The sequence below is a fragment of the Loxodonta africana genome, chromosome 13 (genome assembly GCF_030014295.1).
Source record: "Loxodonta africana isolate mLoxAfr1 chromosome 13, mLoxAfr1.hap2, whole genome shotgun sequence".
In the NCBI taxonomy this organism is placed as follows: Eukaryota; Metazoa; Chordata; class Mammalia; order Proboscidea; family Elephantidae; genus Loxodonta; species Loxodonta africana.
The window spans coordinates 37506649-37518895 of NC_087354.1; the positions used below are offsets into that span (position 1 = coordinate 37506649).

General features: G+C 42.9%; 1 protein-coding gene across 2 annotated transcripts in view; it reads right to left on the reverse strand.

The window, feature by feature from the left end:
* TBC1D2B (TBC1 domain family member 2B) overlaps window positions 1-12247 on the reverse strand; it is a 108421-nt gene that overhangs the window by 54575 nt on the left and 41599 nt on the right. For both annotated transcript variants that reach the window (XM_003413845.4, XM_023552965.2), the window contains exon 3: window positions 4649-4814. In XM_003413845.4, coding sequence (XP_003413893.1) covers window positions 4649-4814 — 166 coding nt within the window. The remainder of the gene's footprint in view (window positions 1-4648; window positions 4815-12247) is intronic.

The window sequence follows — 12247 nt, forward strand, 5'->3', positions numbered from 1 at the left end:
CACCTAAAGTGATTTAGACTATTGGTAGGTTAATTAAAAAAGTAAGTTAGAGCAAGAAGTCATTTAAAAATAACTTAAGACAAATACATGCCCCTGTGTAGGTCTATATGAATGTGTGATCTGCCCATCTACTGATGTAGACCAGGTAAGGCTTCTTCGAGTCTGGGGCTACTGGCTGCAGTTCCCTATTAGCTTTCTTACATAATTCAGATCCATAAGTTGTCATCTAACTTTTCCAATTTTGTGTTGCTTCTCTTTAAAAAGTAGAACTTCAAACTTAAAACCGTGAAACAATCTAAGAACAGTATCTTTACAGGTCTTCACAATTTTGTCTCCAATCTTTCACAGCTTGTTTCACCCAAATCCTCACGGCACTTATTTTTAGTGACTCACCTTTATCAAATTTTCCTTAAGCATTCAACTTATTTTTCATAGAAACAACAATTTGTTTTTATACTTTATGGGTTTACTCAGTATTTCATTAAATTATGTAATTAAAATAACAAGTAACTAGTTAGGACAAACCCAGCTGACTCTTGCTAAGTATATGGCTGCTGGTGGGGGCACGGGTCGGTAGGGGCCAAGGCGTGAGGCTCCCTACAGTCACCCATAAGCCTCAGGTGGTCACTGCAGACCATGGCTCTGAGGGAATTTAAAATGTCTGGTAATCAGGAGAGCTGGTAAAATGGAAGCTGAAGAAGAGAATTTCAACTGTGCTGGTAAACAAGAATAAAACCACAGCAGACAAGCATTCAATTATTCTTTCAGCCCTTACTATACTTCAACTGTGGAACCATTTGAATGCATAAAAGATTACTGAGCCATTAACTTATAATACAGAACTAAAACATTATCTTACTATGTCTTTGATCATTAAAATCTCTCTCTGCACCTAAAGCATTTTACGTACACCTTCATAAACCCTGCCACAAGTAAAAAACCAAAAACAAAGAAGCATAAACACCTAACACCTAATGCCAATAGCATTAGGGTTTCAAAAGTGGCCCCATGGACTTCTGTAGAGGATGGCTTTGCCAGATGCACGTGAGCTGTGCCTCCCCCAACAACAGCCGACAGCACCAACAACTGACCCTCATCTAGTACTTACTGAATGCCAGGCACTGCTGTAAGCAGTGTGCACATATCACCATAACTCATCATCCTTGTATTAATCTCATGACATATGCCCTATCATTACCCCCATTTGGAAATTAGGAACTAAGGCACAGGGAGTTAAGTAACTTGCCCAAGTTACCCAGCTAGTAAGTGGAGTGGCACAGCTGGGAACTGAACTGAACTCAAGCAGCTGGACTCTTAACCACTATGTTGCTGTTGCTGTTAGGTGCCGTTGAGTCAGCTCCAATTCAGAGCGACCCCGTATCTAACAGAGCGAAACGCTGCCCAGTCCTGAGCCATCCTCATAACAAGAGGACTGAGCCCACTGTTGCGGCCACTGTGTCAATCCATCTTGTTGAGGGCCTCCCTCTTTTTTGTTGACCCTCCACTTTATCAAGCATGATGTTCCTTCTCGAGGGACTGGTCCTCCTGATAACATGAACAAAGTAGGCAAGACAAAGTCTCGCCATCCTTGCTTCTAAGGAGCATTCTGGCCCTACTTCCTCCAAGACAGATTTGTTCCATTTTTCTGGCAGTCCATGGTATATTCAATATTCTATGCTGCACTGCAAAGCACAGTTGGTAAAAGACAACTCCAAGTGACACTTCACCCACAATGTGTATGCCACTTATAACAGGCAGCTGAGACCTGTACTCACTTTCCTAAGCAGGACACACTCAATATCATGCTCAAGGACATGGAAAATGCCCAAGGCTACAGGTTGGCCTTGATCTCATTCCATTATCCAACTTTGAGGGCTGAAGAGGCTGGTTAGGGATAAAAATCTGACAAATCAGTAGTCCCCCATGACAGTGGTTATGAAAGGTGGCCTGGTTTGGTGGAAGGAGCACTGGGCTCCCAGTCAAGGGACTTGTGCCTGCATTTCAGCTCTGCCATGCTGCGTGACCTTGAGCAGACAGGAGGGCCACAATGAGCAAAGGCTCCAGGTGGAAGAGCAAGGTAGAGTGGCTGGAACACAGGCACTTAGTGAATGAGAACATGAGGAAACAGTTACACAAGAACAGACTAAGGCCACATTGCAGAGCACCTCACAAGTCAGACCAAGGGGCTTGGAGTTGACCCTGCAGGCTGAGGGCCACTAGCGACACTTCCAAGGCAGGATCCAAGCTCCATCTGAAGAGGCTAAATTAACGCAGGTGGAGAGAAGCTGGAACAGGAGGGAGGTAGTCAGGGCCCACCACAGCTGCTGCAGGGATGGGAATCTCCCTCAGAAGACAAGTGCTGTCTTCTGAGGTCTGGGCACCCCTGCCATCCCTGCCACATCCTATTCAGCTTCAGTACCATACCCGTTTGAAGTTTAAAAACCTGATACCTTGCCCTGACAGGGAACCCAAAAGAGAAGCCCTGATGGAGCAGGAGAACAGTGGGATGCAGACCTCAAATTCTTGTAAAAAGGCCAGACTTAATGGTCTGACTGAGACTAGAGGGACCCTGGAGGTCATGGTCCCCAGACCTTCTGTTAGCCCAAGACTGGAACCATTCCCGAAGCCAGCTCTTCAGATAGGGACTGAACTGGACCGTAAGACAGAAACTGATACTAGTGATGAGGAGTGAGCTTCTTGGCTCAACTAGACACATGAGACTATGTGGGCAGCTCCCATCTGGAGGGGACATGAGAAGGCAGAGGGGGACAGGAGCTGGCTGAATGCACATGGGGAATATAGGGTGGAGAGGAGGAGTATGCTGTCTCAGGGGTAGAGAAGCTAGGAGTACACAGCACTCTGTATGTAAGTTTTTTGTATGAGAGACTGACTTGATTTGAAAACTTTCACTTAAAGCACAAAAAAAAAACCTGATGCCTTTTCTTGGAGCCCTGGTAGCACAGTGGTTAAGAGCTTGGCTGCTAACCAAAAAGTTGGCAGCTCAGATCCACCAGCCTTAAGAACTAAAAACAGGGAGAGAATGAATTTCGTTGTCAAATTCAATCACAAAACAGAGAGAGGTTAAAAGCAAAAGGCCAGTTTCTGAAACAGTGCATGCTCGAATGGTAGCTTCCAAGGCTACTCCGCCCCCCCCGAAAAATCCAGTGGAACCACCACCGAGGTTCAGCTGGCCAACTGCACAATGACCAATGGACTGGGCCCTAGAGGAAGAAACCTCCAAGTCTCCCACAAAGCATCACCACTATTACTTTTCTACTATTCTCATTTTCTAATCTAAGTCAAGGGTCCTGAGATTCTGTGGCTACCTAGTGAATCACCCAAAGAAGTCCTACAACTCAATAATAAAAAGACAAATAAGCCAATTAAAAAATGGGCAAAGGATGTGAATAGACATCTCTCCAGAGAAGATACAAAATGTCCAATAAACACATGAAAATATGCTCGTCATCATTAGTCATCAGGGAAATGCAAATCAAAACCACAATGAGATACCACTTCATATCCACTATAATGGTAACGATCAAAAAGACAGATAATAAGAAGTATTAACAAGGATATGGAGAAACTGGAATCCTCATATGCTGCTAGTGGGAATGTAAAATGGTGCAGTCACTTTGGAAAACAGTCTGGCAGTTCCTCAAAAGTTTAAGCAGTTACCACATGACCCAGCATCTCCAGTCCTAGGTATACACCCAAGAGCCATGAAAACATATGTTCACAGAAATATTTGTACATGAATGTTCACAGCAGCATTATTCTTAATTGCCAAAAAGTGTAAAGACCCTAAATGTCCATCAATGAATGAATGGAGAAACAAAATGTAGTATATCTACACAATGAAATATTATTCAGCAAAAAAAAAAAGAAGTACTGATACATACTACAACAGAGATGAACCTTGAAAAGATTACACTAGGTGAAAGAAGCAGGGCACACACAAAAAAAGGTCATGTATGATTTCAATTATATGAAACACCCAGAACAGACAAATCCATAGAGACAGAAAGTAGACTGGTGGTTGCCGAGGGCTGGGGGCAGGGCAGGAGAGAATGGAGAGTGATTGCTCACAGGTACGGGGCTTCTCTTTGGGGTGATGAAAAGGTTCTGAAACTGACCGTGGTGATGGTTGCACAACTCTGAATATATTAGAAACCACTGAATTGTACACGTTAATAAATGCGTAAACCACATGATAAACAAATTATAAAGTTTTTATTTAGAGAAACAAAAAAACACCTCCACTCTCGACAGCCCATGCACAAGCGAGGATCAGGTTAGAAATCTAGAGCACAACCCTGAGGCAGCCCTGGGGTCCTAGAGAGGGGGCTGGTCCCCTGGGAGCCTTGCACCTTAGGCAAGTACTCACCCCGAGCCAGTTTCTATCTCTAAAAATGTCAACCATTTGATCTGCCTCAGAGAGTTGAGCAATTAAATTAAACCCTGACTGTGAAAGAGTGTGGTACACTATCAGGTACATAATAGCACTCTTCACAAGTTAAAATAATAACACTGTGAACAACAAAGACCTTCACAAATGAATGGTGGTCTTATAATTTCATATATAAAATTGTAACATATCATCAGAGATAACCCATTTCCGGTTCAGATGTGGTTTTCAAAGACTCACTTGAGCTCAGTGCCCCACTGTTTCAAAGAGAAATTAATGGAATTTGGATGCCCTGGGGCCGGTTGACTTGCAGCTTGTTCTCCCACCAGCTCTCCAGGGGCAGCTTCCACAGCGAGAACATTTCTGGCTTTTTCTGCAGAAGGGTTTGGGTGCGGGTAAATTAAATCTGAAAGAAAGGCAAACGAATGCTGGTCACTCAAAGCTTCCATGCCGAACCTGATATACTACACAAAACAATGACTTGATGTACTACATAAAAAAATATATAATATATAATCATATATTTTTAATGCATAGGAAAAAAAAAAAAACAAATCCATTGCCGGCGAGTTGATTTCAATTCATGGCAACCCTGTAGGGCAGAATACAACTGCCCCATAGGTTTCCAAGGCTGTAATCACTATGGAAACAGACTGCCTATCTCTCTCCATGGGGCGGCTGATGGGTTCAAACTGCTGACCTTTCGATTCGTTGCTGAGTGCTTAACCACTGCACCACCATACTTGCTAATATTTGTAAATAGTGACACTGAAAAAGGTAAGTTGCATATCAAAGTAGCTCAGAAAATTCATAGGGAAATGCACTGATGCTATAAAGCATGATTGAATTTTAGAATAAAGTATCTTGAAAATTTAAGTTTTGAATATTTAAGGTTGAAATGATATGCTCTCCAGGATTTACTTCAAAATAACACACAAGAATAAAGTGGGAAGGGGCCTCAATGAAACAGGATTGGCCAAAAGACAGTAATGGTGGAAACCATGCTATTTGATCTTCACGTATGTTTAAAACTTCTCAGAACAAAAAGTTGCCAATTTTTAGCTTTTGAGGACAATGTTTCCATGGACAAATTCTTTGTATTCTTCCAAACGACATTATCTCTCTGAGAATAGGGCATATCTGTAAACAAAACTTGACACTACTTCACAGTAATCAGTTGGGGCCACACCTCTCTTAAATCCAGCATTCCTACTCCTTGGCCTTATCAACTGTTACTCTTTTTGCGATGGAAGATGAATGACAAAATCAGAATGGAAACGCTGAACACTGATATCTGAGAAAAAATTATTTTCTAATCAGATGAGCACATATCTGAGTTGCTTATTTAGGACAGGCCTGAGATAAGGGTCACTGGCCTGAAATAATCTTTAAGCCTTAAGCAAAAAATATCCCCTGAAGTCTTCTTAAAACCAAACGATACTTTAGCTTAACTAGTAAAAAATGTCTGCCTTCAGCATTGTGCTCTTTTCACATCTATCTAGGTGGAATCAAATGGACATCGGCAACTCAAAAGACAAGACAAGGAACCTCAGGGGGCAGTGAATTTATGCTAATGGTGGAAGAACAACTCAGAAAAGGAGGGTGAGAATGGCCGCACAACTTAAAGAAAGAATATAATCAATGTCACTAAACTGTACATGTAGAAACTGGAGCTGGGGTATGTTTTGCTGTGTATATTCCCAACAACAACAAAAACAAAATAAATTATTAAAAAAAAACCCTGGGGACCACAGTTCTACTCTGACATACATGGGGTTGCCATGAGTTGGAGTCAACTGGACAGCAGCTGGTAACTAACTGGTAAAAGAGACACAGCAACTAAATGCAACGTGGGAGCCTGTGTTGGATTCTGGACATTAGTGGACTGGTGAAATTCAAATATGTTTAAACATATATAAGTTCAAAAAATAAACTATAGCTTAATTAAAAAAGAAGAAAAAAAAAAAGGGTCATTGGCACTGGAAATAAAAGGAATCCTGGGCTGGAGGGGCCCTTAGAAAGCAATGCCCTAAGTGAGAACACCTTTCCTTGGGCTTGCACGTGGTAGGAAAGTTACTAGCCTAATCATAGTCCACTGGGGAGGGAGGGCGCCAAGAACACACTGGAAAGCGTCTCAGGCGTGGCACGGCCAAGGCACTGCTGTCTATCTATCAGGGGAACTCTGCCCTGGCCAAGAGTCAATACATGGCTTATACCAGGGTTCTGACTGGAAAAATCAAGAGTGTGTGCTAAGGACAGAAGAATTATGGGCATGGTAATGGGCAGGCTTGAGAGAAAAAGTTACACACACCATGGATTCTCAGTTCAAATGAAACCACATGGAGCACAGTTCTGCTGTGAAACACACGGGGTTGCCATGAGTCAGAATCACCTTGACAGCAACTGGTTTGTTTTTGTTTTTGGAATTAAGCACTAGGCACTGAGAGTAAATAACAAACAGGACACAGTTCCTGCCCTAAAGAACAACACATCTAGGAGAGAAATGTAAAATAACATGTCAAGCCTTAGAATACATCAAGTCTCTGGTATTCAGACCCTTCCTCTGAGCCCTAGGGTTCCAGGAGATGCCTCAGGGACTAGTGGAGGAGCAGAGGAAGGGGCCCCATTCTCAGCTTCAACCACAGTGGTTCCTCTTTTATATATTGGGATTCCTCTTAAGATTTCATTTGGAAAAAGGTTCCAATATACACACAAAGAATTAAAAAACTAATCCACACTGCTGGTGGGAATTTAAAATGGTACAACCACTTTGGAAATCGATTTGATGCTTCCTTAAAAAGCTAGAAATAGAACTACCCCATGATCCAGCAATCCCACTCCTTGGAATATATCCTAGAGAAATAAGAGCCTTTACATGAACAGATATATGCACACCCATGTTCACTGCAGCACTGTCTACAATAGCAAAAAGTTGGAAGGAACCAAGGTGCCCATCAATGGATAGAGGGATAAATCAATTATGGTATGTTCGCACAATGGAATACTACGCATCGATAAAGACCAATGACGAATCTATGAAACATTTCATAACATGGAGGAATCTGGAAGACTTTATGCTGAGTGAAATTAGTCAGTTGCAAAGGGACAAATATTGTATAAGACCACTATTATAAGAACTCGAGAAACAGTTTAAACAGAGAAGAAAATATTCTTTGATGGTTACGAGAGAGGGGAGGGAGGGACGGAGGGAGAGGGGTTTTCACTAATTAGATAGTAGATAAGAACTATTTTAGGTGAAGGGAAAGACAACACACAATACAGGAGAGGTCAGCACAACTGGACTAAACCAAAAGCAAAGAAGTCTACTGAATAAACTGAACGTTTCAAAGGCCAGCATAGCAGGGGCGAGGGTTTGGGGACCATGGTTTCAGGGGACATCTAAGTCAACTGGCATAATAAAATCTATTTAGATAACATTCTGCATCTGTGGCGTAAGGGGTCTTAAACATTAGCAAGCGGCCATCTAAGATGCATCAAGTGGTCTCAACCCACCTGGAGCAAAGGAGAATGAAGAACACCAAAGACACAAGGTAATTATGAGCCCAAGAGACAGAAAGGGCCACATAAACCAGAGATTACATCAGCCTGAGACTAGAAGAACTAGACGGTGCCTGGCTACAACCAATGACTGCTCTGACAGAGAACCCCTGAGGGAGCAGGAGAGCAGTGAGATGTAGACCTCAAATTCTCATTAAAAGACCAGACTTAATGGTCTGACTGAGACTAGAAGGACTCTGGTGGTCATGGTCCCCAGACCTTCTGTTAGCCCAAGATGGAAATCATTCCCAAAGCCAACTCTTCAGACAGGGATTGGACTGGACAATGGGATAGAAAATGATACTGGTGAAGAGTGAGCTTCCTGGATCAAGTAGACACATGAAACTATGTTGGCATCTCCTGTCTGAAGGGGAGATGGGAGGTGGAGGGGGTCAAAAGCTGGTGGAATGGACACAAAAAAGTGGCGGGAAGGAGTGTACTGTCCCATTAAAAGGGGAAAGCAATTAGGAGTATACAGCAAGGTGTGTATAAATTTTTATATGAGACTGACTTGATTTGTAAACCTTCACTTAAAGCACAATTAAAAAAAAAAATGCCATTTGGGAATTAAAAAAAAAAAAAAAACTAATCCAGCCTAGTGTCCTCTACCCACTTTATTTGCCTGAATATTCAAGCCCAGAGTCAGAGCTAGAACCCAGCCGCCTGCCTCTGCAGTTTGCAAAGATCACAAGGTAGGTGGACGTGACTGTACCTATTACAGTGCCCACAGCTCTGGGAATGTGGTGGGCACTTAACACTTGTGAGTGTGTCAGTCAACAGGCGCACAGGGTGCGGAGGCAGCTCTTACGCCTTTATTTCAGAGAAAGGTAAAACTGACACACAGGTTTCCCTACGGCTGGTCTTTCCCAGACCCCTCACAGGCAGGGCAATTTTCAGCCAAGCCAGGAAATAAACACAATGAATTGTACTCATTTCTCTAACAAACCAGTCCTGCCTCTTCTTCCTGTGTGGGCTGGCAGCGAGGTGATAAACTGCTCCCCTGCGAGGACGGGCTGTTAAATGCTCTCGCCTGGCAGAGCACCTATTACCAAGAAAACCCCAAACCTTACAGCAACACTCAGCCCACACTGGAAATACTTCCTGAGCAACTCTGAGGCCCGGGGCTGCTGGGACCTGGGGGTGGGGTGAAGACTGGGGAGGCTGGTAGAGAAACAGGCTGTTTCTAAAAGCAATTATTTGATTTAAAAAAAAAAAAAAAAACAGAATTTTTAAAAAAGAATCCTGATCAAAAGGAGGAAAATGCAGAACAGATTTCAAATTCTCATGGAATCCAGACCATCTGGAGCCACTGAGGCTGAATGAACTCCCCAAACTTTTGTCCTGAGATAATCTTTAAACCAAAAATATCCCCTGAAGAGTCTTCTTAAAACCAAACGAAACAACCCAATCAAGAAGTGGGCAAAGGATATGAACACACATTTCACTAAAGAAGATATTCAGGCAGCCAACAGATACATGAGAAAATGCTCCCGATCATTAGCCATTAGAGAAATGCAAATTAAAACTACCATGAGATTCCATCTCACACCAACTAGACTGGCATTAATTCAAAAAACACAAAATAATAAATGTTGGAGAGGCTGCGGAGAGATTGGAACACTCGTACACTGCTGGTGGGATTGTAAAATGGTACAATCACTTTGGAAATCTATCTGGCATTATCTTAAACAGTTAGAAAGAGAACTACCATACAACCCAGAAATCCCACTCCTCGGAATATACCCTAGAGATACAAGAGCCTTCACACAAACAGATATATGCACACCCATGTTTATTGCAGCTCTGTTTACAATAGCAAAAAGCTGGAAGCAACCAAGATGTCCGTCAACGGATGAATGGGTAAATAAATTGTGGTATATTCACACAATGGAATACTACGCATCGATAAAGAACAGTGACGAATCTCTGAAACATTTCATAACATGGAGGAATCTGGAAGGCATTATGCTGAGCGAAATGAGTCAGTTGCAAAAGGACGAATATTGTATAAGACCACTATTATAAGATCTTGAGAAATAGAAAAAACGGAGAAGAACACAGACTTTTGTGGTTACAAAGGGGGGAGGGAGGGAAGGAGGGAGAGGGCTTTTTATTGATCAAACTGTAGATAAGAACTGCTTTGGGTGAAGGGAAAGACAACACTCAATACAAGGAAGGTCAGCCTAATTGGACTGGACTAAAAGCAAAGAGGTTTCCGGGATAAAATGAAAGCTTCAAAGGTCAGCGGAGCAGGAGCTGGGGTCTGGGGAATATGGTTTGAGAGGACTTCTAAGTCAATGGGCAAAATAATTCTATTATGAAAACATTCTGCATCCCACTTTGAATTGTGGCGCCTGGGGTCCTAAATGCCAACAAGCGGCCATCTAAGATACATCAATTGGTCTCAACCCACCTGGAGCAAAGGCAAAGGAAGAACACCAAGGTCACACGACAACTAAGAACCCAAGAGACAGAAAGGGCCACATGATCCAGAGACCTACATTATCCTGAGACCAGAAGAACTAGTTGGTGCCCGGCCACAATCGATGTCTGCCCTGTCAGGGAGCACAACAGACAACTCCTGAGGGAGCAGGAGACCAACGGGATACAGACCCCAAATTCTCATGAAAAGACCATACCTAATGGTATGACTGCGACTAGAGGAATCCCAGAGACAATGCTCCCCAGAACTTCTGATGGCACAGGACAGGAACCATCCCCGAAGACAAATCATCAGGCATGAAAAGGACTGGTCAGTGGGGGGGAGAGAGATGCTGATGAAGAGTGAGCTAATTAAATCAGGTGGACACTGGAGAGTGTGTTGGCAACTCTTGACTGGAGGGGGGATGGGAAGATAGAGAGAGAGGGAAGACGGCAAAATTGGCACGAAACGAGAGACTGTAAGGGCTGACTCAATAGGGGGAGAGCAAGTGGGAGAAGAGAGTAAGATATATGTAAACCTACATGTGACAGACTGATTGGAATTGTAAATGTTCACTTGAAGCTTAATAAAAATTAATTATATATAAAAAAAAAAAACAAACGATAGTTTAGTTTAACTAGTAAAGAATATCTTCCTTGAGCACTGGGTTCTTTTAAGAACTATCTATGTGGGATCAAAGTGACAACAGCAACTTGAAAGGTTAGACAGGAAACATAGGGGCAGCGAGTCTATGTTAATGATGGAGGGACAACTTGGAAAAGGAGGGTGGGAATGGCAGCACAACTCGAAGAATGTAATCAGTGTCACTGAAGCGTACACCTATAAATTGTTGAACTGGTATTATGTTCTGCTGTACATATTCTCAATAACAACAACAAAAATTATTTACAAAAAAAAGAAGCTATTTCTCAGCTTATTATGTTTTCACTGTTATTTTTGTCTGGTTTTAGTTTTTTTAAAAAACCATGAGATTTACTTAATTGAAAGCAGAGCTGCTGGCTTCTCCTCAACATTAATGTCGTAACATTAGCATTCAGGGAACCGCCTCAAGAAGGGCAGTGAAGGAAAAGCACAAACTAGGACATGGCAACACTGCCTTGAAGGCTTTAATACCATGAACTAGTGGAGTTCATGAGCACTGACCTACTCTCGCCGCTTCAGTGGAGAAAGTCTGTTTGAAGCCTCTGGGTATTTAGTGTTTAGACCTTCTCTATTCTCTTCAAACATTTTCAAATCCCTAAATGAGAACTCTGATGAATTTTAGCTGGCAATTTTTCTGTTTCCTAAATTCTAATCCTGGCTCGGCCTCTTAATTCCAGTGTGGCCTAGGGCAAAGCCCTGCCCCTCTCTGGACCTCAGCTTCCCGGGTCTAAGCCAAAGCCTGAGGCGTTTCCGGCCACCGCCAGTCCTCCCTTTCTCTCCTGCTCTCCCCTGCTATCTTCAGTCAAGCAGGGAGCAGAACTGAGAACTGTGGGAGGATGTCCCATAAAACCAAACCCTAAACCCAAAGCCAAACCTGCAGGGGCATCCAAGAAATCAGGAAAGGGCATGGGGAAAGGGCAATTCCCACATGTGCCAAAGAACACTACAAAACAGGAAGTCATTGCTCAGGGGTGGAGGAGGGCAGGGTGGGGTTAACCTGAAAAAGCTTTTTGTTTTCTTTATCAAATTGAGTTTTAGTCCAGATCCTGAGGATGGGTCAGGAGCAGTAAGACACCTTCCTGATGAGACCTTAGTGTGTACCCATTGTTGCTAGGTGCCACCAAATCCATTTTTGACTCATGGCAATTCCATGTGATAGAGTAGAGTTGCCCCATAGGGTTTCCCAGGCTGTAATC